This window comes from Netta rufina (assembly GCF_964035555.1).
Source record: "Netta rufina genome assembly, chromosome: 4".
NCBI classification, from domain to species: domain Eukaryota; kingdom Metazoa; phylum Chordata; class Aves; order Anseriformes; family Anatidae; genus Netta; species Netta rufina.
Genome location: NC_140127.1, coordinates 52,716,518 through 52,738,492, shown reverse-complemented (window position 1 = coordinate 52,738,492; position 21,975 = coordinate 52,716,518). Strand labels below are relative to the sequence as shown.

Sequence of the window (21,975 nt, the reverse complement as noted above, 5' to 3'; positions counted from 1 at the left end):
AAAAACAACAATTTAAGACAGTTTCTTGAACAGTTCTAAGACTGACTACTTGATATTAAGTTATAAATTAGTCCAGAATACCAAGTGATGTGCGTATATAATGCCTACATAACAAGTAGTGGTTAAAAACAACCCCTGTATCATAATACGGTATAAAAACAGATTTAAGCTTCAAATGCCCCAGACACAGAGAGCAGGCAGAAAAAACACACCCATGGGATCTGGAGCTGTTCTCCCCCTCAGCTTGAGGATTTCTCATCTCTGAGTATCATGGATAGATTCACTGTGCAAAATGAAGGGCATGCTCTGCTGGCTTTAGAAATCCCAATCTCAGACCCTACAGGAAACCCACATAATGTCATTACCCCAGGCTCTGTGGCATCCTGGTACTGGACATTTACGGCCTAATGCTGAGCACCCAGGGGCTCCACACATCTTGATATCACAGAATCACAGAATTTCTAGGTTGGAAGAGACCTCAAGATCATCGAGTCCAACCTCTGACCTAACGCTAACAATCCCCACTAAACCATATCCCTAAGCTCTACATCTAAACGTCTTTTGAAGACTTCCAGGGATGGTGACTCCACCACTTCCCTGGGCAGCCTGTTCCAATGCCTCACAACCCTTTCAGTAAAGAAGTTCTTCCTAACATCCAACCTAAAACTCCCCTGGCTCAACTTAAGCCCATTCCCCCTCGTCCTGTCACCAGGAAATATCAAGCAATTGAGTTTTAATGGCAAATGTACATGTTTTCATGGGACTGCTTAAAAAAGGCTTCACGTCCCTTAGGGCTGGGAGCAAACACCCACTCTCAAGCGAAGCCTGAGTTCAGAGCCAGTTCTGTGAGGCATGCCAAGGCCCACCACACAAATCCTCTCCCGAATTCAATTTCAGTCACTGAAAGCTGAACGGTGTGAGAGGTATGCATGTAAGGAACCGGTGCACTGAAAGATTGGGGTCTGAATGAGCCATGAACTTGGGGAGATGAAGAGAGAGGCCTCCAGGTGTGGATACAGCAGGGCAGGAGCTCCCCCAGGTTAGGTCTGTGCTCCTCACTGCACTTACATCTCCTTTACCACAGCCTGAACCCAACCCTCAGCAAGGATTTCGTTTTCTCTTAAAGGTACTTCAGGATTGAAAAAGACTTTCATCCAAAGCTCCTCTGGTTTTGCCTGCTGTGAGTTTTCACAACTTCTATAAGAAACTTTACTTTTCTGTAAGAAAGCGCAAGTTTAAGTAACTCCTGTAGGCCCAGCTTGAAGCACATGGAAAGCAACAGGACCAAAGCATCGTCTCTTCCTGACATCCCTCAGTGGAGTAACTGGGGCAGACTGCTGGGTTCTGTGAAATCCAGGAATAAAGGGGGCTTAGATGCTTTTTGCCCAGGTTCATACAGGCATCAGCAGATGCCCCCACCCGAGTGCCAACACCATTCCTTTATTGCACCTACTGCAGCTGAGGCACAGGAGCACCTCAGGTGGCAAACCAGGACCTGGCCTGCTCCAGCGTGCCAGGGCAGCACACACAACACACCCAGCCCACCCTTCTCTGCTGTCAGCTACTCTTAAATATTCATTTTGCCTTAAGGAACAGTGGTCTGCAGGTTAAGAGCCTTTCCAAAGGTAGCTATGGGTCTTCCTTCCCTCCCCTGCAGATTTCAGCACCCATTTCAAAAGCATCAGTCAGGCGGACTGAAATTCGGTCTGGGTTTTATGCACCACTCAGAAGTGCTGAGGCAGAGGTTTGCTGGATCAATTTTGGTCTTAATAAGCTATTACTTTTACAGCTTTATGAACTGATTTTTATTTTTTTTTTATAAAAGAAAAAAGAAAGACTGTTAGTCTGCTATTAGTGGTGGATTTTCTTCTGCACAGCCTCCTTCCTTAACATCCTTCTGAAAGGGCCATTAGGATCCTGACTTTTTCCCATTACCTCCTCTGAATTCCTTCCGTGAGGTTGTTTTCATTTCCCTTTTCCGTGGTAATGTGTCTGACTGAAACTGAACTCCTTTCCATAGTCTCAGATGAGAGAGACTTGTACACCCCTGGAACAACAGAAGCTTGAAAAGCCTCCAGAAATCATTTGTCAAGTAAGAAACATGAAGCTACCCATCCATCACTCCTGGAACCCAAGTTTTCCCTACAGATGCTCAGAAGCCTCTTCTATACAATGAGCCCTGAGAGGCAAATCCAAATGTCCCTTGGCACCACAAAACAATGTAATTTACACAGTCAGGGAAAACTTTTGGATCTGAAAATCTTGCAAACCACGCTCTAGCTTCCACTCTGGTGGTAGTACAATGCCAACATTCACTTTCCTACATCGTCTCACCACAACCTCCAGCTACATAGGCATTAATTACCCCACAGCCATATATTTTACTGAGTGAAAATGCTGATTTTAAAACAACTCACAACCATAGCACAGCACTTAAAGCAGCGCTCTGCTTTCATCCAGACCAGGATTTGTGTGCTTTACTACACCACCAAGTAAGACATCCACAAAAAGACCAGCAGTGTACAAGAAGTGATGCATCACAGGCAAAATAAGACAGCTTCTTAAACTCCTATCGAGTGGTCAGAAGTTCAGGCAGAAAAAAAAAATAAATCAAAATTAATGAAGCAATGTCAGCTAGGATACACTAGGATGGGTCTGTATTTGACGTTATTTTGGGCAAAGCACTGAGCTGGCACGGTGTTGGTAGCCAATGCACGGCCACTAGAAGACAACTGTCAGCTCGATGTCCCCTGGCCCCAGAGCACTCAGAGATGTCATGCTGGAGAGAGCTGTGTTTGCAAAGAATATGACACAAACATCCCCAACCCCACAGGCACCATGTCGCAGAGGTTACCAGGGAGCGATGTTTAAAGCAAAGCCAGGCCCAGGAAAGGAACAAATTTCTTTTCTGCGCTGCAGGGTAGATGTTGCAGGCTCTCTCCAGCTGGTTAATACGCTCTGTGAGTGCTATCTGATGCGTGTCTTGCTTAGCCTGCAGTCGATCCTCCACAGCTCAAGCCCTCGTTTCTGCCTCTGTGCTCACCTGGGACACTGCCAGGCACCTCGGGGACAGGAGGCAGGCAGCTGGATCAAGCCTCCCAGGGGAGGGAAATCAATGGCTCTGACAAAACAAAGAACCCTTCTGTATCTGTCTGGTAAACAGCAAGGATGAAACTACAGCTGTGACTACACAACGTGTCCTGTATAGCCCCAAATCCCTGGTGCTGGTAACAGTTTGGGAGAGGATGTTCATCGCTGCTGTGTAAAACATCTGTTCTCCGATTCCTGAATTTATGCACGTTAATTCAATTTATATACCTATTTTTATGAAGTGTCCAAATGCAAAAGGGTGCTGATCACCCCTCTTCACCTTGAAAACTTTGTGTTTCAAGGCAGAGCACTTCTCTGAGAACAGAAGCTGAGGATTTAAGAACCCCAGGAAGGCTGACCTGGCTGCCCCTGGGCAGCTCCGGGTAACCGACAGCCGCAGCGGGTGCCCAAGAGGCACCTCTCAAGTTCAATTTTCTACCAACTTCCATTTATTTTATGGCCTCCCACCAGTAGGCCCTGAACGCTGATCATTATTGTGGACGTCGTACAAATAACCACATTGCCCTCCTGAAAGTCAGTGAAAATGGGGTGTTTACTTGGAATCCTATAACTGTTAGGTGACAGTATATTCTGTCCCCGGCTTTACAGGACTTGGGTTTAGCCGAAGTGTAATTGACTGGATTCCTACCACCATAAATCTTTTTCCACACTCAGGAGCAGAGAAAACATGTTCTGTAGTAAATAACATACTTGTTGTCTGTATCAGATAGGTACTGCAGAGGAAAACGGGCGCTTTTAAAGGACATTCATTTTAATTTTGTCAAAGACGCTGGTTAAAATCAGGGGCAGGACTGACCATTGGTATAAATCTTTCTGACTAGTTCATGATTTGCTGCAATTTTTATTGTATTAGGGGGCTATTCCAGCCAGACACACTATTACTTCAGCATAGCAGGCTCTATTTACAAGATTCAAACTCCCAATCCCCAAGGGCCAGTCTCATTGCTGTCATTTCTGCACGGGGCTGAACTTGTTTGTTTGTAACCAGCTATTAAGCTGCCAGCCTGCATTTGCTGGGAGAGCAGCAGCAGGCAGGTGTTCGGCGCACAGCACTCACATCCAGCAGCAGCGCTGCCCGAAAGGAGGAAAATTGCACTTTTGACTCCCCTTTGATTGATATTTTCATCCAGGGAGAAACAGCACGCTGCGTGAGCCAGGGCTGAGAAGCTGGGGAGCAGGGGGAGGCTGCTGTCCCTGCTCAGCCACAAAAAAAAAAATAATAAAATAAAATAAAGCTGTAGCTGTACAGACCCCAAGGGCCATCCTCCTCATGGATCAGGGGTTCTTAGTCTCCTTCCCCATCTTCAGGAGGGTTCAAACAATGATGAGACAGGAAGCAAAATTAAATTCCAGTATTTTTCTTGGGTTTTGGGCAAACAGAAATTATTTCTTCCCCCACTGAGGGGGCTGAGGGCAGCAGGGGAAAGCTCACGGCTCAGGGAGGGCCAACTGCAGTGCTGGGAGTGAATCAGCTCTGGGAAAGGCTGCACAAAACCCATTCGGGCTTGACTCTTGCTAAGCATCTCTAGCAAAGTATTGGTTTGCTGTCCACAGCTCTTTCCTGCTTCTCAAATCAGCCTGGACACTTTCTTTTTTGAAGCACTGAATCTCAGTAAGACGGTCAGAAAACTGTAAGACCTCATAAAAACCTCTGGCGGCTGATGTCAGTGCTCTTCTTGTCCAGCTGTGGATACAGAGAACTTCTTTGGAAGAGAAAGGAGCATCCTCAAGCCACAACCCTAACAGCATACCGTACTGTGCTTGTCATTAATTGGCTCCACTACATTTGTTTAACAATATTACTAATTAACCGCATTAATGTCTGTTTAATATCCAGCCAGTCGTTGACCAGAAGTTGTTTTGCTTCCTGAACTTGGGCGGTGTTATGTTTGCCTCCTGACTCAGAAAAAGAGGCCAGTCTCCTGAAAACACCTTCTTACGAGATCACAAAGACGAGCCTCCTGCCTGAAAGACAGCTCAGGAGGACGTTGTCTAAGCAGTGATGCATCCCCAGCGCACGCAGTTAAACTTGAGAGTAAATTCTTCAGGGTTGTTGAATTCCATACCTCCAAAAAAAAGTAAAAGGAAATAAACCACGAAAACCCCCAGACATTCAGTTAACCAAGATAGGAAAGTTGTGTGAGAGAGATGAGAATGCGAAAACGATCCAACAGACCTGAAAGCAGCATATTGCAATTTTCATCCACGTACTGCAAAGTACCCGGTATCCCTGGCTTGGACATTAATAATTCTCCAGGCATCTCCTCTCACTATTTAATGGATTAACTGTTCTTGAAACTGCATCTTTTTTCCCTTCCCAGAAGCCATATAACTAAAACTGTCTGCTTTTGCAGATTTTTCTCCTGGATGCCCTTCTCCCTTTGGTCGCTGCCGTTAATTGCTGAGGCACGAGCACAAGGGTTGGAGGACCACATGCAGTGCACTCCTCCTGCCCAGGTGCAGGGGCAGAGAGGAGCCCTGGTGGTACCCTTCCTATCAAGCATTAGCAAAGCTGCCAGCCCCTAAACATAGCCCAGAAAATCCTCTTTGCTGAGTGCTGAAAGAGCCTGGACGTGACATAGGGGCAATACACAGCTTGGAAGAAAAAAATTAAACACGTTAATTAACAGAAAGAGAGACAAAACTTACACCAGCTCATCCTGGGTGACCTTTATTTAATTAAGTTACTTGGAATTATTCTCATTTAGTTTTCACTGCATGTAAATCTTCTACCCACATTTCTGCCCCCAAGCCTGTGGCAAGCACAAAGGCAGAGCTGACACACTCAGCATTGTTATCTAAAAACCTCCTACTGATGTTTCCTCCAGCAAATGCCATCAGTGCTGCCACACACCTTGAATTCACATTATTGCTCAGGACACACAAGCAGCAATCTCAGTCAACTGAAAACAAATTTCATTTTGCACACGAAGAGATGACTGCACAAACGTTCTCTGAACAGCAAAAGGTTTGTTACGCGTCAGAAAAGATCAGAGGATCCAGTGTGTGTCACGTAGTGGGTGGGGACTTCTTGCTGTGCGTAGAAAAAAACACGCTAAGAAAAAATCAAACTCACTATTTGTTGTAATCACACACAACTAAGACTGCCACAAATGCTACCAACACGTAATGAAGCTGTGAACTTGGATCACTGCCATCTCCACACAGTACAAAACCCCTACACTGTAATAAATGAAGTCACTTAAAATACAAACACCATGCGACATTTGTTTAGCCACACATCACCTTGAGAATTGCACTGCCTGCCCTCATTTTGACGGTCGTATCTTTTTTTTTTTTATATATCCAAGTCTATCTACAAAGTCCATGAACCAGAATAAATGAGATCTCTGCTGTTTAAAAATAATACAGACGTGTTGTAAATCACAACAAAGCCCGTGCAGAAGTCACCATTACTGCTCAAATAATTAATGAGCCCAGGCTTTCAAAAAATGACACGCCACGATTTCAGCTTCTGAATTACTGCATGGAGCTGCTGCATAAAAAAATCAAACACATTAGTTAAATGACCCAAGTTAAATGGGTCTTGAAAAGTATATAAAAGTGTATCAAGTGACTGGGAGTGGAGTGGGGATGCTCACAGAGTTGAAATAGAAAACTAAGATCTCTGCGCCTGGAAATCCTTGCTCGAAAGCAACAGTTCTTACTCAGAACGGTTTCTGCTTGCCATCTGTAGGCAAATATAAGGCAATGATGCCTATTAATTACCAGGCACCTCCAGACAGTTAGGTACATCTCATAACAACTACCCTCCAAGCAGTGAAGCAATCACAAACTCGCAATGGTGAGCTCACCTATTAGTGATGGTGTTGAGGCAGTTTGCAATTACTGCGAAAATTAAGGCCTCTTGATTTTTAGGGCCCTGAATACAGCAGCTGACAGCGCCCTTCCCAAAGGGAAAGGCAAGCCACTAGGACCAAACAGGAGGCTGCCAAGCATTCCCTAAAGGACGGGGAGCTGTATGGTGGCCCAAATTTGTGTTTCAACCACTTCCCCACTAAAAGCAATGCTGAGTCGCCCCACTCCTTCCAGCCACCACCTGACAAGACTCAGCAACATGTTCCCAAAACTACAAGCAGCTTTTGCTGGCCTACCTGTCTCATCGGGTGAGCTCGGCGAAGCGCTGTCCTGGGACAGCGTGGTCCAGCTGGAGTCCTCGTCGCTCGGAGCCAGGTTTTGAATCCTGTGGAGCGCACAGTCCGTTTTGGCCCCCGTTTTCGGGTGGTCTTTCTTAGTCTCAGGGCTCGAAGACACCGTGGCAGTTTGGCCATCCTCTGGGCTTGACTGCTTGTTTTGTTTCCGGGGCAGGGCCTCCCCATTGACAATAATGGTAGAAGCCTGGCTGTTGCTTTGGGCAGATTTATCCTCCATCGCCACAAAGCTCTGCTCTAGCTCTCTAGTGGACGTCTCCAGGTCTGCATAGTAATTCAGGAAGCTCTTGGTCCTCCTGGGCTGCATGGGTAATATTTCACAGCCGGAGGAATCCTGCAGGGCTGGCTCTTTACCTTCAAACTTCTCAGAAGTTACGTTCATGCCTGCCGTGGTAGTGAGGTTTCTGTTGGGATCCTGCTGTCCCTGCTCCGCCGCTTTCCTCAGCTGGTTTTCTCCGTTCTTCACCAGCTTTATATTGGCAGAGCTGCTCCCCAGAAGGGGCTGCGCTGCAGGGTCGGAAAGGCCCATGGCCGTCTGAATGTTCGTCAGGGCGTATTTCTTCCTGCATTTGGGGGGGGTGCTGTTCCTGGCCTCGGCGTGCCTGATCTCCGCGTTCAGCAGCTCGTTGTGAGAGGAGCGCAGGTGGAGGGTGGTCGGCGGGGTGGCGGGGTTATTGCGATTCACGGCGTCCGGCGTGCTGCTGCTTGCCATAAACACCGCCAGCGCGTCCACACCAGAATCGACTGCAAGAGCAAAAAAGGAGCAGCCATGAAACACATTCGTTACGGAGTATTTTGCCAGGGCTTCTGGTGAAGGGATGCGGCACTTTACGTACTCGCTTTACAGTAGGAAAATGACCACAACCTAAGCGGGTAAGAGAATAGACAACTTAGCTTATTTAATAAGGAAAAACAGAGGCAGAAAAACAGGGAGAGATCAGGACTGTGAAGCTGAGAAACGAGCAGAAAGCTTGACCCTATATAATGGATGCAGGCTTTTTTCTGTCGGAGTTTCTGTGGCCCAAGGGGACTGCAGGGGACAGGAGAGGAGCCCATGGCAAACACCTCGGAGTCCAAGCACTGCCCAGGTTGTCGCTTTATTTTAGTTTTGCACCACTACCACCTCAGAGGAGGAAGAGGGTAAGGACCCTGTTATTCTGCTTCCTAGTGACAAGCCATATTTGAGAAATTTGTGAACAGACTGCAGGCAGATGTTGCTCCTTTCTCACTGACTGCTAACTGTCAGCCTGGCTGGCCAGCCTGCTCCTGCCTCTTAACATCAGAAATTTCTCTGCCATTTCTTTATTTTCTTTATTCTCTTTTTGTGGGAAGGAGGGATGAGGGTCAGAAAGCAGAGAGGAGAGACAGGGAAGACAAAAAGAGGAGGAAGCAACCTGGATGCTTTGCTAGACACAGCACTGTGTTACACAAAACTGTACTCGATTTCTGGGAGGGGGGGAGATGGTTATCAAAAATCACTCCATAATGTCCTGCTCTAGTTCAATCCACTTAAAAGGAGACTACTCCAGAGATGAAGATGGGTCACTATTTCTACAGCTCACAAACTTCAAGCTTAAGGATGTGACATACATCCTAAGACTACACATGTCACAGTTAAATAAAACCAGTCTTCTCTTTGTGGACAAGTTTCTGATTTTAATTAGCTGGGGTACAGCTCACACTCTGAAAAATACAGTTTCTTGAGGGAATACATTTTTAGACTCTGAAGAAATGATTTTTAAGAAATATCACATGTTCCTCTGCTGTCTGTTCACGGCTCCCACTAATCTGCACAAACACTCCCTGAGCACCTCAACCTGCACGCTGCAGTGCTCACAGTGCTTTGATACCTGGCAACCCAGAAGAGGCCAATTGATAAATGGCTCCCACCTGGCACAGCACAGAACACCCTTTCTGTTGGTACCAATTCTCAGCTATCACTGACTGCTCACACTGCACCAGGGAACATGCTTGGGGCTTCCCCTGGAATGAGAAGCTCTAAGCTGAGCTAGCTGATGAGAGAGACTTCCAGCTGAGCTGTGCTGCATCCTTGTGTGTTTGATATCGGATGGAATGGACTGCTGTATAGATTTACAAGAGGTTAAACATATGGGTTTTAAACAAATATCTATGTAAACACGCAGTGAAAAGGAGCACTTCACAGCATTATTAACCAAAGGCACAGTCACTCATATTCCCTGCTCTTTCATGGGCTTGCAAAGCCACGTGCTCCCAACCATCACTCCACTCCATTTAAAACCAAGCAGACCAAATTTCATCTTTCTTCTTTGAATCACTCACCTAGAATAACTTCTAAAGCTTGTTCAAAACAGAATTTAAACTAAGTTTTACAAGTTCACACTTCTGATATTTCCTCAAATACCTCTCTATCAGTATAGACCAACTGCAAGTTCTTCAGAGGATGGACCATCCGTGCACACTGTGCACCAGCCTGTGTCACTTCACCTAACAGTTAACAAACACCCTATTGACAATTCCAGTTTCAGTCATGGAAGACTTCTAAAACACAATCATCACATAATTTAAAGCCAGTTTTAAAGTGTACATCCCATAAATACATAATAGATGTTGCTTCCTGAATATTGCCTAAAAACAATTAAGTCCAGCGCAAGCAAGGTCACGTCTGATCCAACTTAATTTTACCAAAGCACATTTTAATCTAAAAAACATTAAAAAAACCACACAACTGTTTATAGACTGATGCTTTGTGTTTTTTTCTGAATCAGTTCAAGTCTGACAATTTGGAAGTTGCATATAAAAATAAATGTACAGGGCAGAGTAAGTTTCATCCATTGCCTGACCTTTGCAGTTTGTGGAACTGCACGATATCTGCGGATTTCACTAGATTAAGTTTTCCTTTACATTTCAGGAAATTAAAAGAAGCATTTATTTTTTCATCAATAAATACAACTGCCACAATCTGAAACAAGACCAAAAGTTATTCCTGTCCTTTGTCGAGTTGCTGCATTACCATGTTTGCCACTATTTTCTACCACTGAACAAGTTTCTTTAAAAAAAATAATAATCCTCCCTGATAAAGCTTAAGTATCCGCCTGCCGGATTATCTTCAGCCAACATCCTGCAGCTGGAAGTTCACATATCAGAAATACTGTAAGAATAAGCCCGGAGAGACACAGAAACAAGATGCACTATCTTCTGCTAATCTACTTGATGAAGCTGCCCAGTTGATTTATGACTAACACTGGCACGTGGACCGATGACTGAAGCAAAGCCTCGAGAGGCTCCACGTGATGCCTTGGCCACCACCGAGCAATACTGATAAGCTGGGCACCGAATTGGGCTGCTCGTAGTGTGATTGTTTGCAGAAAAATGTCAGTGTGAACCTTTTGTTGGGTACCACCTCCCCTCCCGAGCTTCTGCAAACAAGCAGGACTGGGAGGTGCGTACAGAGGAGCACCCTGCCCTCTTGCTGGACGTCAGCTCACGAGCCAGGCCAGGCTCTGCAAGAGGCACAGCCAGCACCGTCCTCTCTCAATCATGAATAAAGCTGGGAAGAAGAGAAGCAATAACAGAGGCGAAAAAAAGAAGAAAAACAAATGGCAAGGATAGGTTTTGGGTTTCAAGGTCAGAAGTTGCTACCAACCCAGGATTAAATGAAGGGCTGGAAAAATATTTGAATGCAAGGAAATGCTTAAATACACAAAAGAAAGCCTAAATTGCTTGCACAACAGAACAGCATGAGGAAAGAAAAAGGTAGCCTGTCCCACCTCCTTTATACAGGACACCACGATGCTCAAAACACATCTTTATTCCCAAAGGAAGCCCATCCCAGCTATTCCCAAAGGAAGCCCATCCCAGATATCAGCAAAATGCAGGTGCTTTAAGACAGCACTGAAGTAGGTAGAGGATCTGTCATAGCAATTCATTAATGATTCTAGCTTGCTTACTATTAAAAAGAAATCAGTCTCAGCTGCATACGTCTGCTATATACACACATAGTTATAGATAGATTAATACACTTTCACCAGCATAACGTGCTGAACAGGAAAAAGCCCCAGTTTTCTAAGCATCATAATAATATAAATAACACTATTACTTGAATGGCTTTTATTGATGTTTCTCAATCATGTCATAAACGCTACAGAGCTGGGAGGAGGAGAGAGAAAATGTCATTACAAACAGAAACAACATTAGTGCATGACTGATTTAGCTTTAACTGAAATAAGAGTTTTTTGCATCATGTAATCTATAGGAATAGATTTTAAAAAGCTGAATAGAATTTATTCAAAAAGGCAGTGTTAAAAAGAAATGAAAATCCTTGCTCTTTTTTCATTTTTTTTAAGTGCAGAATGAAAGCGAAAAATTGGCCTGGGAAGAAGAAGAAAAAATAGAAAGTTTCATATATTTGCATAGCAGAATCTTTTAAAGGGCATCTGACCTTGAAGTACTTCTGACATGGCTCACGGGGCGTCAGCAATGCATCAGGAAATAGATTATAATTTGAAATCTGAAAAGAGGGATCATGTAAGAATTAAAACCAAAGGAAAACACAAAATAAAATATTTAAGTATTCTAAACAAACCCTGATAATATAACAGTGATGATCTACTGAGCTTTCAAATCTATCTGACAATCAAAGTGTGGTAGTCACTGGTCTACAACTAATGAGAACAAGTAATTAAAACTAACACAGACATCATTTTCTTAATGTATGGTTTATTAAGAGCAGAAGTTCAACAATATTCTCCAGTTTTATACAACATACTGCAGCAAAAACATCAGGAGGTTAGCAAATCTGTTTTTGTCCCCCCCCCCCCTCCCCAATTACTCTCCTATAGCTTACTCATGAAACTACACCAGCACTGGTAAAATAAACCCAGCAGTAAGGCATATTCACGTGAACAATTTGCAGAATGACATCCAGCATATGAAACTAGTAAATGCAGTCTGCAGAGCAGATCCAACCAGAGGGAATCACTAAAAGCAAACTAGGCAGCTGCCTCCTGTACAGGTCCCTCTTATAGCCATCTTTTTGGAGCTAAGCCACTTTTGCTGTAGTCTCTGGTTTGGATGCAAGCAATGCATACGCTGGAAGCCAAGGCATTTCTGTGTGCCTATGAGTACTGCTGCTGTCGTGTCGAGGGAACATAGAAAAGAAATAATACAAACCTTTCATAAAGTAGATTTCCCTTCTGCAAGGCTCTCTGTTGAAGACAAGATGTTTAATGACCAAATCAAGCTGTGGGGCTACGCCCACAGGCCCTGCAGACTTCACCTCATTGAAGCCTAAGCAGGTGGAGAGAATGGTTCCAGCCTGGCACTAGCTAATCCCCCAGCTTCAAAGGGTAAATGGCAATGTTAAAACATTAATTCACAATTAAGTATCCTAGCACCATCTTCTCACATCTCCATTTTTCTTCCATTAAAACCAGCTAAATGGTAATAAACAGATTTCAGCTGAAAACCTCCTAATGAAGTCTGGGCTTACATTAACGCAGCTGAAATCAGAACGGAGACTAAAAGACTCAAATCAAGGGCCCCTTTTAGCCCATGTACCTACACAAATTCCAGGGGATATAAAATATTTTCAGAAGGGAAAAGGAGAGGGAAAAACACTTGGATGAAATGCTGTGGTAAACAACGGCAACCAAGGGTGTTCCTACAGCCAGTGGCTTTCTCCCCACGGCTCCCTCCGGCAATGACATCTCTGCTGGACCAAGCCTGGAGGCTGGGGGAAGAAAGCTCAGCAAAGCCAGCAAAGCAAGCTAAGCCCTAGACTCTGAAAGGGCACAGAGCAGCTTGGGGATCACAAGAGCAGGAAAGGAGCAGGGTTGCAAGCAGCTTGCACGTGTGTCCTCACACTTGTGTGCAGACTCCTCCACACGAACCTCTGAGCTGCTGAGGATCAGAGGGATCTCTTGAGGCCACTTAGTCAAGTTCAAGCAGGGCATCATCACCACCTCCTCCACCCACCCTGGCCCTGCCCTCACACCACAACAAAATCACCTCCCCAACCTGCTTGTGAATGCAGCTTCTCCCATTTCCAGCCCCTTCTGCCCACGTAGCCCCACTGAAACCACCACCCAGCGACCAGCTTCCCCTCCTGGCTCCCGTTTCCCCGCCTGCCAGCCGCTGCTGCCACAAAATCACATTTCTCCCTTCAGAGCTAACCACGCTGCCAACTGATTGCACCAGCCCAGCAGCAGGGTTGTGTTCTCCTGATGCGCTTATTAATGGAAATCCATAATGTTGATCTGCCTTTCGATGAGGTTTTTAAGGAAAAGACAACGTAAGGTCTTGCAAAGAGTTATGGCATTTTGGTGGAGCACACCCTCTCGTTTGCCATTTTCTCCTTCCTCCGTCCCATCCTTCCAGTCCAATTCCTCACCGAGCAAGAAGCGAGGTACAAAATATCTCACAAAACAGATTCTAGCAGCTATAAAGGGAAAAATAATCAAGAAATATGCTAAATATACTGCTTCTTTCCTTATAATGTTATTAAGCTTGATGCATGTAAGTGAGCGGTAGAGATTTGGCCATGACAAACGCCGTGCTGCCGACCACCCCAGCTCATCTCACGCTGCTCGGAGTGTCCTGCAGCCAAGTGACCCCAGGAAACAAGGAGCAGCGCTGCCATTTACAGAAGGCGTCACCATGACACGCCATCGGGATTAAGCCAGCATTTACTAAAAGGAAAAACAAGGTACCAAGTCTTCTCCAAATTTGATTTTCTTCCCTTAATCAGATTTTCACCCCTATGCAGAATGGAAAAGTCTGGCAGGCAAAACCAGGGTTGTCACGGCAAGGAGACGGAGCGTGTTTTATCTTTTGGCTACTGGAAAGCAAATATATTAAGACCTTCTGCCATCTGATCCACGCGTTTTCAGACATTTATTAACTGAACTTCAGCCTTATTTTTTATTCTATTGTGTAAATTTAACTCCTGAGCCTTAGGCTCTTTTATTTATTTTATTATTACAGGTATTAACCACTGAATCTCTGCAAATAAAGATAATATCTCAGACTAGTTAATTACAAATAAACAACTCTAGTTTAAATGCATGCTTCACTCTAGAGAGCAAGCATTCATTTCATTCTCTCTTACAGAGACTAACTCAGAAATAGTAACTGAAGTTTCTGCAGTTGAGACTGACAAAGTAAGGAGGACTTGGTCCTCTAAATCCTGCAACTTCAGTCTCAAGTGCCTCCCCAAAGCATTTACAAATTCTGAAGGTAAATAAGATGTAATCAGACCTGATCAGAATTACGAAAACCAAAGAAACAAAATGCTGTGCAGGACAGGCAGTCCATCCGGGTGCTTAATAAAACAACAGTAGGGAATCGGTGGTCACAGGTTTGGCACACAAAATGACTTAGACTGATTCAGGCTGAATGCAGACCAGGGAATTTTGAGCCTCCACATAAATTTAACTTAGATCATCTGACAACCCCATAACCAGGAAGCAGCTCTATTAGAAAGATGACTGATTCCTGACCAGGACTAAAGAGGTTGGCAGGATCCAGCGCAACACCAGCGTTCCACCTGCTCGCGATGGCACCAACTCAGCAGCACCAGCCTCTTGGGTCAGGAGGCACAGACAACAGAAGTAAAGATTTAGCACAAGTGACAGCATTATTAACAGAAGGAGCAAAAAAAAAAAAAAGTTAACTGACCCCCTGTCAGATGTGATGGATGAGCTCAGTTCCAGCACAGCATCTGTGCTGAACAAGAAATAAAAAAATTACGATTATCATTACCCACCTCTCACACATCTCGTCTGCGAGCCTGCTGTTTGCAGTTTGCAAACACTTCACTATTCCCACAAAGCCTACAAAGCATACTGCATATGCCTGAGCACAAACAGCTTCTCCAGGAACAACTATGTGTATATACAGAAACGCAGACAGTTCAGGTCTGCCTTTTAAAAGAATATATTTTAGCAATTAAGTTCCTGGTGGCCTGGAATCAGGATTTCACCTGCAACAAACTTCAGTTGCCCTCTGAATTACATATAATAAATTTATGGCTAGTTACACATTAAGCTCTTATAAGGTTATCCAGAAATGTTTTTACCCTCAAATTACCCAGACTGGCAGTAATAGTTCTGAGCCAGCAATTACCTCATAGCTGATAACTCAAAATACATTTGAAAGAGCATGGTACACCTGCACTGTTTTCTTGTTACTATAAGATTGTACTTAATGTCAGGTTGGACTCTACACATGTTAATCTGAAAACCAAATGAATGGGACAACCTTTCAGAAAACTCTCTACAACGCTATATGAAAGAAAATGAAATGTATGTATTTTTAGACTCAATATAAAGAATCAAACCTCCTAATTTAATTTATTCATGGTGTTTTCAATTCAAAATCATTTCAAACTGCAAACAGTAAATTGAGACAAATGAGCAAAAAAAAAGTACAAGTCTTAGAACACAATTAAATTGATTGCCAGGTTTTGTAAAAGGAGATGATCAGGACTATTAAGGAGAGGGAACTACAGATTTTTCACATTGACAACATTCATTCTGTTCCACGTATATTAAAAACATTTTGTATCTATGCTAAGCAAGGTGATTGTATGTACACATCTGCTAAAACTGTCTTAAAGTTGGACCCGTGTCCTCCCCACATATCCCTTTCTCCCAGTAATGGAGTAAGATGTATTTCAGAGCAGAGGGTGCATCAAACCAGAAATCACATCCATATTTTTAGTTTGTAATTTGTTCTTCCATTAAAAGCCAAACTAAAATAAGGCTCATTACGCAAAGAACAATTTCAGCCAGACTCAACATTTGCCAGTGAAACTACGTATTGTCCTCAACCAAACCTTAACGGGACAACCAGGAAATACTTCACCACACAGGAACAGTTTATATACCAATTGCTGCAGTACTGCTTAAGCTGACAGGCAGCTGCGAGATGATTAAGAGGCCCATATCCCATAGTAACTCCCCTAAGTGTTACTGTGCTGCTAGAATATAGAGATAACTTTAATTTTGGCCTACTGAAGCAAGTAAAGCTCCTTGAGAATGCTGCTGTACTGCAGTGAGCAACTTTTACCCACAGAACTCTTATATAAAACAAAAGGGCATGCTTATAAATAAAATCAATGCTTTATTGCATGCCTATTTTCTTTATGGTCCCCATAAACTAAACAGATCAATCCATAATAAAGTGGAAGGAGAACATAATAAAAAAAAAAGCAACAGCACTTACTGACATTTATATTCCTCTAAAGTGTGGCTAAAAGTGTGTTCAGTTTCAACAAACTTGGCTGTGAAAGTCTTCAAACAAGTGGCAAAGAACAAGCTGCTAGCGTTACTGGCCTAGATTTCAGCAAGGAGTCTTAAGGTCTCGATGTGCTAGCTAAAATACTCCTTTCTCTTGTGCTGTCACCACCTACAACTCAGACCTTCACAAGGTGCTTTTACACTGAGGGAACCAAAGTGCACACACTGCACAGCCCCATAAGGTGGTGGTTGTCCGTGAACATGCGGCAGAGCTACTGGGAAACCTTCAGCTTCAGGGCACTCTTCTCCAGTTTTATTGTTGAGAAGAAGTGGACCTGTCAGGGAGCTGGTGTATTGCAGTGACCTGCAAGTATTTAACTGTATTAAGAAATAAAGAGAAGTGTCAATATGCATCCATGGTTTGTAAAGGAAGCTTTTTCTCCACAGGCTCCCAGTCAGCTGGCAAAGGAGGTCAGTGCTACAGACTTGACTTCTTATCTGTGGGATCCAGCACCTGTCCTGGGGCTTTGCCGGGATTTCCCAAGGGACCTTGATGAAGCTGTCATGAAAGACTCCAGAGAGACTGGAAAAGGTAGAAACCTAAACCTAGGAAAGGTAGAAACCTAAACAAGAGAGGCTCTAAGGGGGAGAGCAACATATGTGCCATTGGGTACCTTTGTAAATTGTACTCCTTGTATTCCTGGCTTTTCCTCATCTAAGATATAATGATTTTATGCAGCTTGTCAGCAACTTTATGAGAACTGCACCTCCTGAGCATGACCCAAGCAGTGCTGATACCTGAGTCTCACACTAAGATCTCTTTACACCGAAGTCTGGAAAGGCCAGAAGATACAGGGCAGGAAACTGCAGATTGAATCAAAGAGTTGCTCAGGGCGACTTACGCAAGGCAGACGTGGTGCTGTCTTCTGCAGAAGGAAAGGATGAAGACGGAGCTGCAGGCACGAGCACGTCCCTTCCAGCGAGTGCCAGTGTGGGACTGTGCCTCCGCCCTGGCATACTCCAAAGGTCAGCAAGTACTGAAACTACCTCCCAGAAATTCCTGCATTTCCTCGCTTCTCAGGTCTTCTGAGAACAAAATGGTACTGAAACCAACTCCAATTTTTCAGAAATTCTTTGCTTCAACTTCAGTAACTAATACAAATTAATTATTCTGGGGACAGACTATGTACAGGCATCACATCAGAAAGCTGTATCAGACATACAGAAGCCTTTTGCTCTGGTGTGGAGAACCAAAATTTTAGCCAGTGTGAAAGAGAATTTGAGGCTACCTAAAGAACACAACTCTAGTGTTTCCAAGTGGGTCGCTGCAGAAAAGTAGGTTTTACAGGCAAATATTAGAAGAGATAAAAGTATGAATGAAGCTTACAAGAAATTCATGAAGGAGAAGTCTGTTTACAAAACGTAGCTTCTCAGTAGCTGGAGATTTTCCATTGTTAAGCCTATAATTTTCAGAAGAAAAACACAGAAAAAAACACCACCACCAAAACAGCACACAATGGAGGCTCTGTTTAGTATGAAGTCAAGACAAGCAGTGTTAAGTAGAGACAAGAAAACACCCAAGACTGTTTTCTTCATAGTAGTAATTAAGAGACATCACTTCTCTTTAATTACACATTTAAAAAGTCTAAACTAGCAGGCACCTGTTAAATTCACCACTCTCAATTTTACATTTTAAACATCTTGCTTCTTCTATGCCTTCAGCACCTGTATTTCAAATGTATTTCCTAGCACTGGACTGCAAATAAGCTGTTTTCTATTTAAACTGTTACGTTTCCTTGCATATAAAAACTTCTGCTCCTTTCCTAAGACTACGCAATACGACATTTGCTAAATTTATGAAATAATTCAACAAAGCAGTCAGTGCCATAAATGACTGAAAGGTCATCTTACCACCAAAGGAGCAATACAACTGGCATACTCCGCACACACCTAGTTCTTCCCCTCACAGAATTAATTTATTTACATAAGGGTGGTTATCTATATCCATGCAGACAGACAAAAGAAAAGTCAGAGACAAAGGCTTAAGACTGCACCAAGTCCTTAACAGTACAACAGGAAGATCAGAAAATGAGGGTAAAGCAATTCCTGTATTTGCAACAACTGTGATGCCTGAAATACAATAACTGAGATGCTGCAATTACTCATCACTTACACAAAGAAAACAAAAACAAAATGATGTATTTTGCCAGTACTTTCACTAGGATCTATTCTGCTATCAGAGATGTATCTCCCAAAGACTGGGCAATTTCAATGCCATTACTGTTGGATGCCCAAAGCCCTTATTATGCCAGGCACCAGGAAGTCGCACAAATCATACAGCAGCAAAACCAAAAAAAGAAAGCAAATTTCCTGGCTTAGAGACCACAACAGGTTAAAGGAAGGGAAAACTTGGATAAACTAAAGAATAAAGCAACCATGAAGCAGATGTTTTGCTATCCCTGTCCTCAGACAGGAGCTCTGGCATCAGTTGTTCCTGACACTAACCTCTGACTTGGCAGATGACAGAACAGAACAGTTCACTTGGAAGGGACTTTCAAGGATCATCCAGTCCAACCGCCTGACTGCTTTAGGGCTAGAAGTTAAAACATACTATTGAGGACTCTGTCCAAGTGCCTCTTGCACACTGACAGGCACGGGACATCAACCACCTTGCTAGGAAGCCTGTCCAGTGTTTGACTGCCCGTGAGGAACCCCAGAGAAGAAGCCCACCTTCCCCAGGCAAACAATTCCAGTTCATCACTGTCTGCAGCTATTAAAATAGACAATAGGAAAAACATCCTAGGCTCTTCTGGCAATAATGTAATGCCCATTACTTGTTCTGTCTAGGTAGAAATGGGAAAGACTCAACCACCTACCATTACAAAGGATCATTTTAAAGCTCTGAGCTTCAAGCCTGGGCTGAGACACATATACCATGTCTTGCAGGATGCATGAGAAGCCAGGCTTGAAGGCCAGTTCCTAGATATAAGATCAAGTGGTTCAAACAGATCAGTGCCATTCTGCACAACTGCCAGAGACATATAAAAACTGTACCAGCCACTTCTTCCCCCAGTTCTAGCATTGACAATATCCCAATGTTAATATCCAAGGCAAACTCTTTGCTATAGTACCATCTAAAATGTCTCTAATGAACCATTTTAACATATTCCTTCATGACACCTATAATTAGTCTGCAGCAGAAAGTAAAAATGTTTTCCAAGATTTAGCCTTGGGGTTAAGAAAAACTTCACAAAATCACATTCTACTGGACCTCACCATCAGTTCCACCCTCTTGATGGCAAAGGGCCCCCTAGGAAGCACCGCTTTCACAGAAGACACCCTTCAGTACAAGATAGCTTAATATAATCCAGGAGGATACAATTCAGAGAAAATACTGTGTGAACGATATTGACCTCAAACACATAAATAGCCAAAACCGGTGCTGTTAGTTGCAGTTATAAGCAATTAAAGCAATAGTGCACTGTGACGCTTTAGGATAGGCTCAAGCTGTCCGTTAACTTGAAGGTACGCGCTGCTAAAAATTTGGGATGGGAGTGAGAAGGAATAGCAGCTAAACTTTTGAACCCTGTAATAAATGAATCATGGACACAGAACACAGCACACGGCTGTAGACTTGGTCCAGTCAAACTGTACGTTGTTTTTTTGTTTGTTTGTTTGTTTTATTTATTTCCAAAGTTCTCAAAAATGCCTTTGCAGTTTGAACATAAATCCATATACTTACCATTTGGGTATACACACGGGAAAGCTGCATGTATTGATTAAAGTGTGTCAGCATCCTTTCACAAATACTATTTCAAAAAAATTATAAACTTAGCCGTCTTCCAAATTAATAAAGTGACAAATAAATTAGACCAAGTGCATACGTACACGAGCTGCTTGGCCGATAGTGAGCCCCCGGGTACCGCCTGCCCATAGTGCCAGTCAGCACATCACCGCACGCCGTCCGCTGCTCTCCCAGTACGGATCGAAACGCTTAGCTGGGGGAGGAGAAAAAAACAAGTGAAGATTTAGTGCAACAGCTGTATCTTTTTCATTAAAATGCTAATGACCCCTACAAATTTCAGGATAACTATGTGTATAAATTATTCATGGTCATGTTGTCAGAGTAGATGAACTGTTGTGCTATACATGCAGCATAAATTTATTATTAGTGCTTGGCCTCCATTAATAAGCTTACATAAATTTTGAGGCACACAGAAGTCTCGGGTCATACAGCAGTTTAATTTGGCCCTCAATACCAACAGAAAAACAAACATTGAGAAAGAAAGAGTATGCTTTTAGCTTTAAGTACAGGCAGCAGGTGAGATCAAACATCTTAATTTTTGTGAAGCGATCAGTAAGCAACAAGTTGGTGAACAGATCACTATGGAAGCAGAACTTATCTGTACAACAACAGGGTATAATTGCTTTGAATCTGTCTCTAAAACCATTACTGGCTTTACACGAATGCAGTCTTAATACTAGTGCAGCACTTTTCTTTAAGTATCAAAACCCCCATCTGACCCAAGAATTGTACAACACGTATCAGGGTCAGCCTGGAATAAAAAAATCACAAATCACAAATTCAAAATCTTAACTGAAATGCTCCTAAACTTGTCAAATACCAAGTATAAAATCTTTTAGCCTAAAAACAAGAAGTCCCATTGTTTCTATCTTCAGTGCAAGATTTAGTACAAAATCTGAAAGTTAATTTTCAGCTTTCCCCTTTTCTCAGACTACCTGAACAACCTTCACGTTCCCAGATGTCTCCCAATACCCACTACCCATCAACCACATGATTTATAAAGATACTTTTATTTTGATTTCATTCTCTCCCTTCCAGCTGTTGCTCTGTATCAGCTTTCAGTCAACCCAAATCCAGCCCCCCTGCTACGCCCCACTTCTTCCTCCTGCTGCCATTGGCATCCCTGCACTTCCCTGGTGATCTGGCCTTCCCTCCCTAGCAGGACAGCATTGGAGGGGGCCGTCTGCATCACATCATTAAATAAATAAAAACTCCCAATCCCCATAACTATGCTCTTAAACAGCTGAATTCCACTAGAATAAGGATTTCCTAAAGAAGTATGGCCACAACGGGAACAAATCGCTCTTAGGAGAGGCCAGGTAGGGACACAGATGTAAAGCTGTTTTAAAATATGACATTTTAACAATCCCCAAATCTCTGAAAAAGACAACATGAAGATACATTCTCAGTAAAGCAGAGGTTTTATCAGTTTCTGTATAAAATGAGACCAGCAGAAATTTACAACCTGGATGAAAGCCGACCTATCAGAAGTCAATTTGGAAACAAGTGCCACACAGACAGGGTAAGGCAACTGTCCTGGGAAACAACACTGCTACTGGCTGGGCTGTACCTGCCAGCAGGAACACACCAGAATTAAGATAAATGAAGCAGCAGCTTGGCTTTTTGTTCTTTTTCAAGAATTATCTTTTAATTGTGAGCAGAATGAACA

At 43.4% G+C, this 21,975-nt stretch overlaps 1 protein-coding gene across 1 annotated transcript in view; it reads right to left on the bottom strand.

The window, feature by feature from the left end:
- APBB2 (amyloid beta precursor protein binding family B member 2) overlaps positions 1-21,975 on the bottom strand; it is a 143,701-nt gene that overhangs the window by 78,446 nt on the left and 43,280 nt on the right. The window contains exons 3-5 of the mRNA XM_084285687.1: positions 20,390-20,499; positions 11,704-11,772; positions 7,227-8,027 (exon numbers count right to left, since the gene is read on the bottom strand). Coding sequence (XP_084141813.1) covers positions 7,227-8,027; positions 11,704-11,722 — 820 coding nt within the window. The 5' untranslated portion in view covers positions 11,723-11,772; positions 20,390-20,499. The remainder of the gene's footprint in view (positions 1-7,226; positions 8,028-11,703; positions 11,773-20,389; positions 20,500-21,975) is intronic.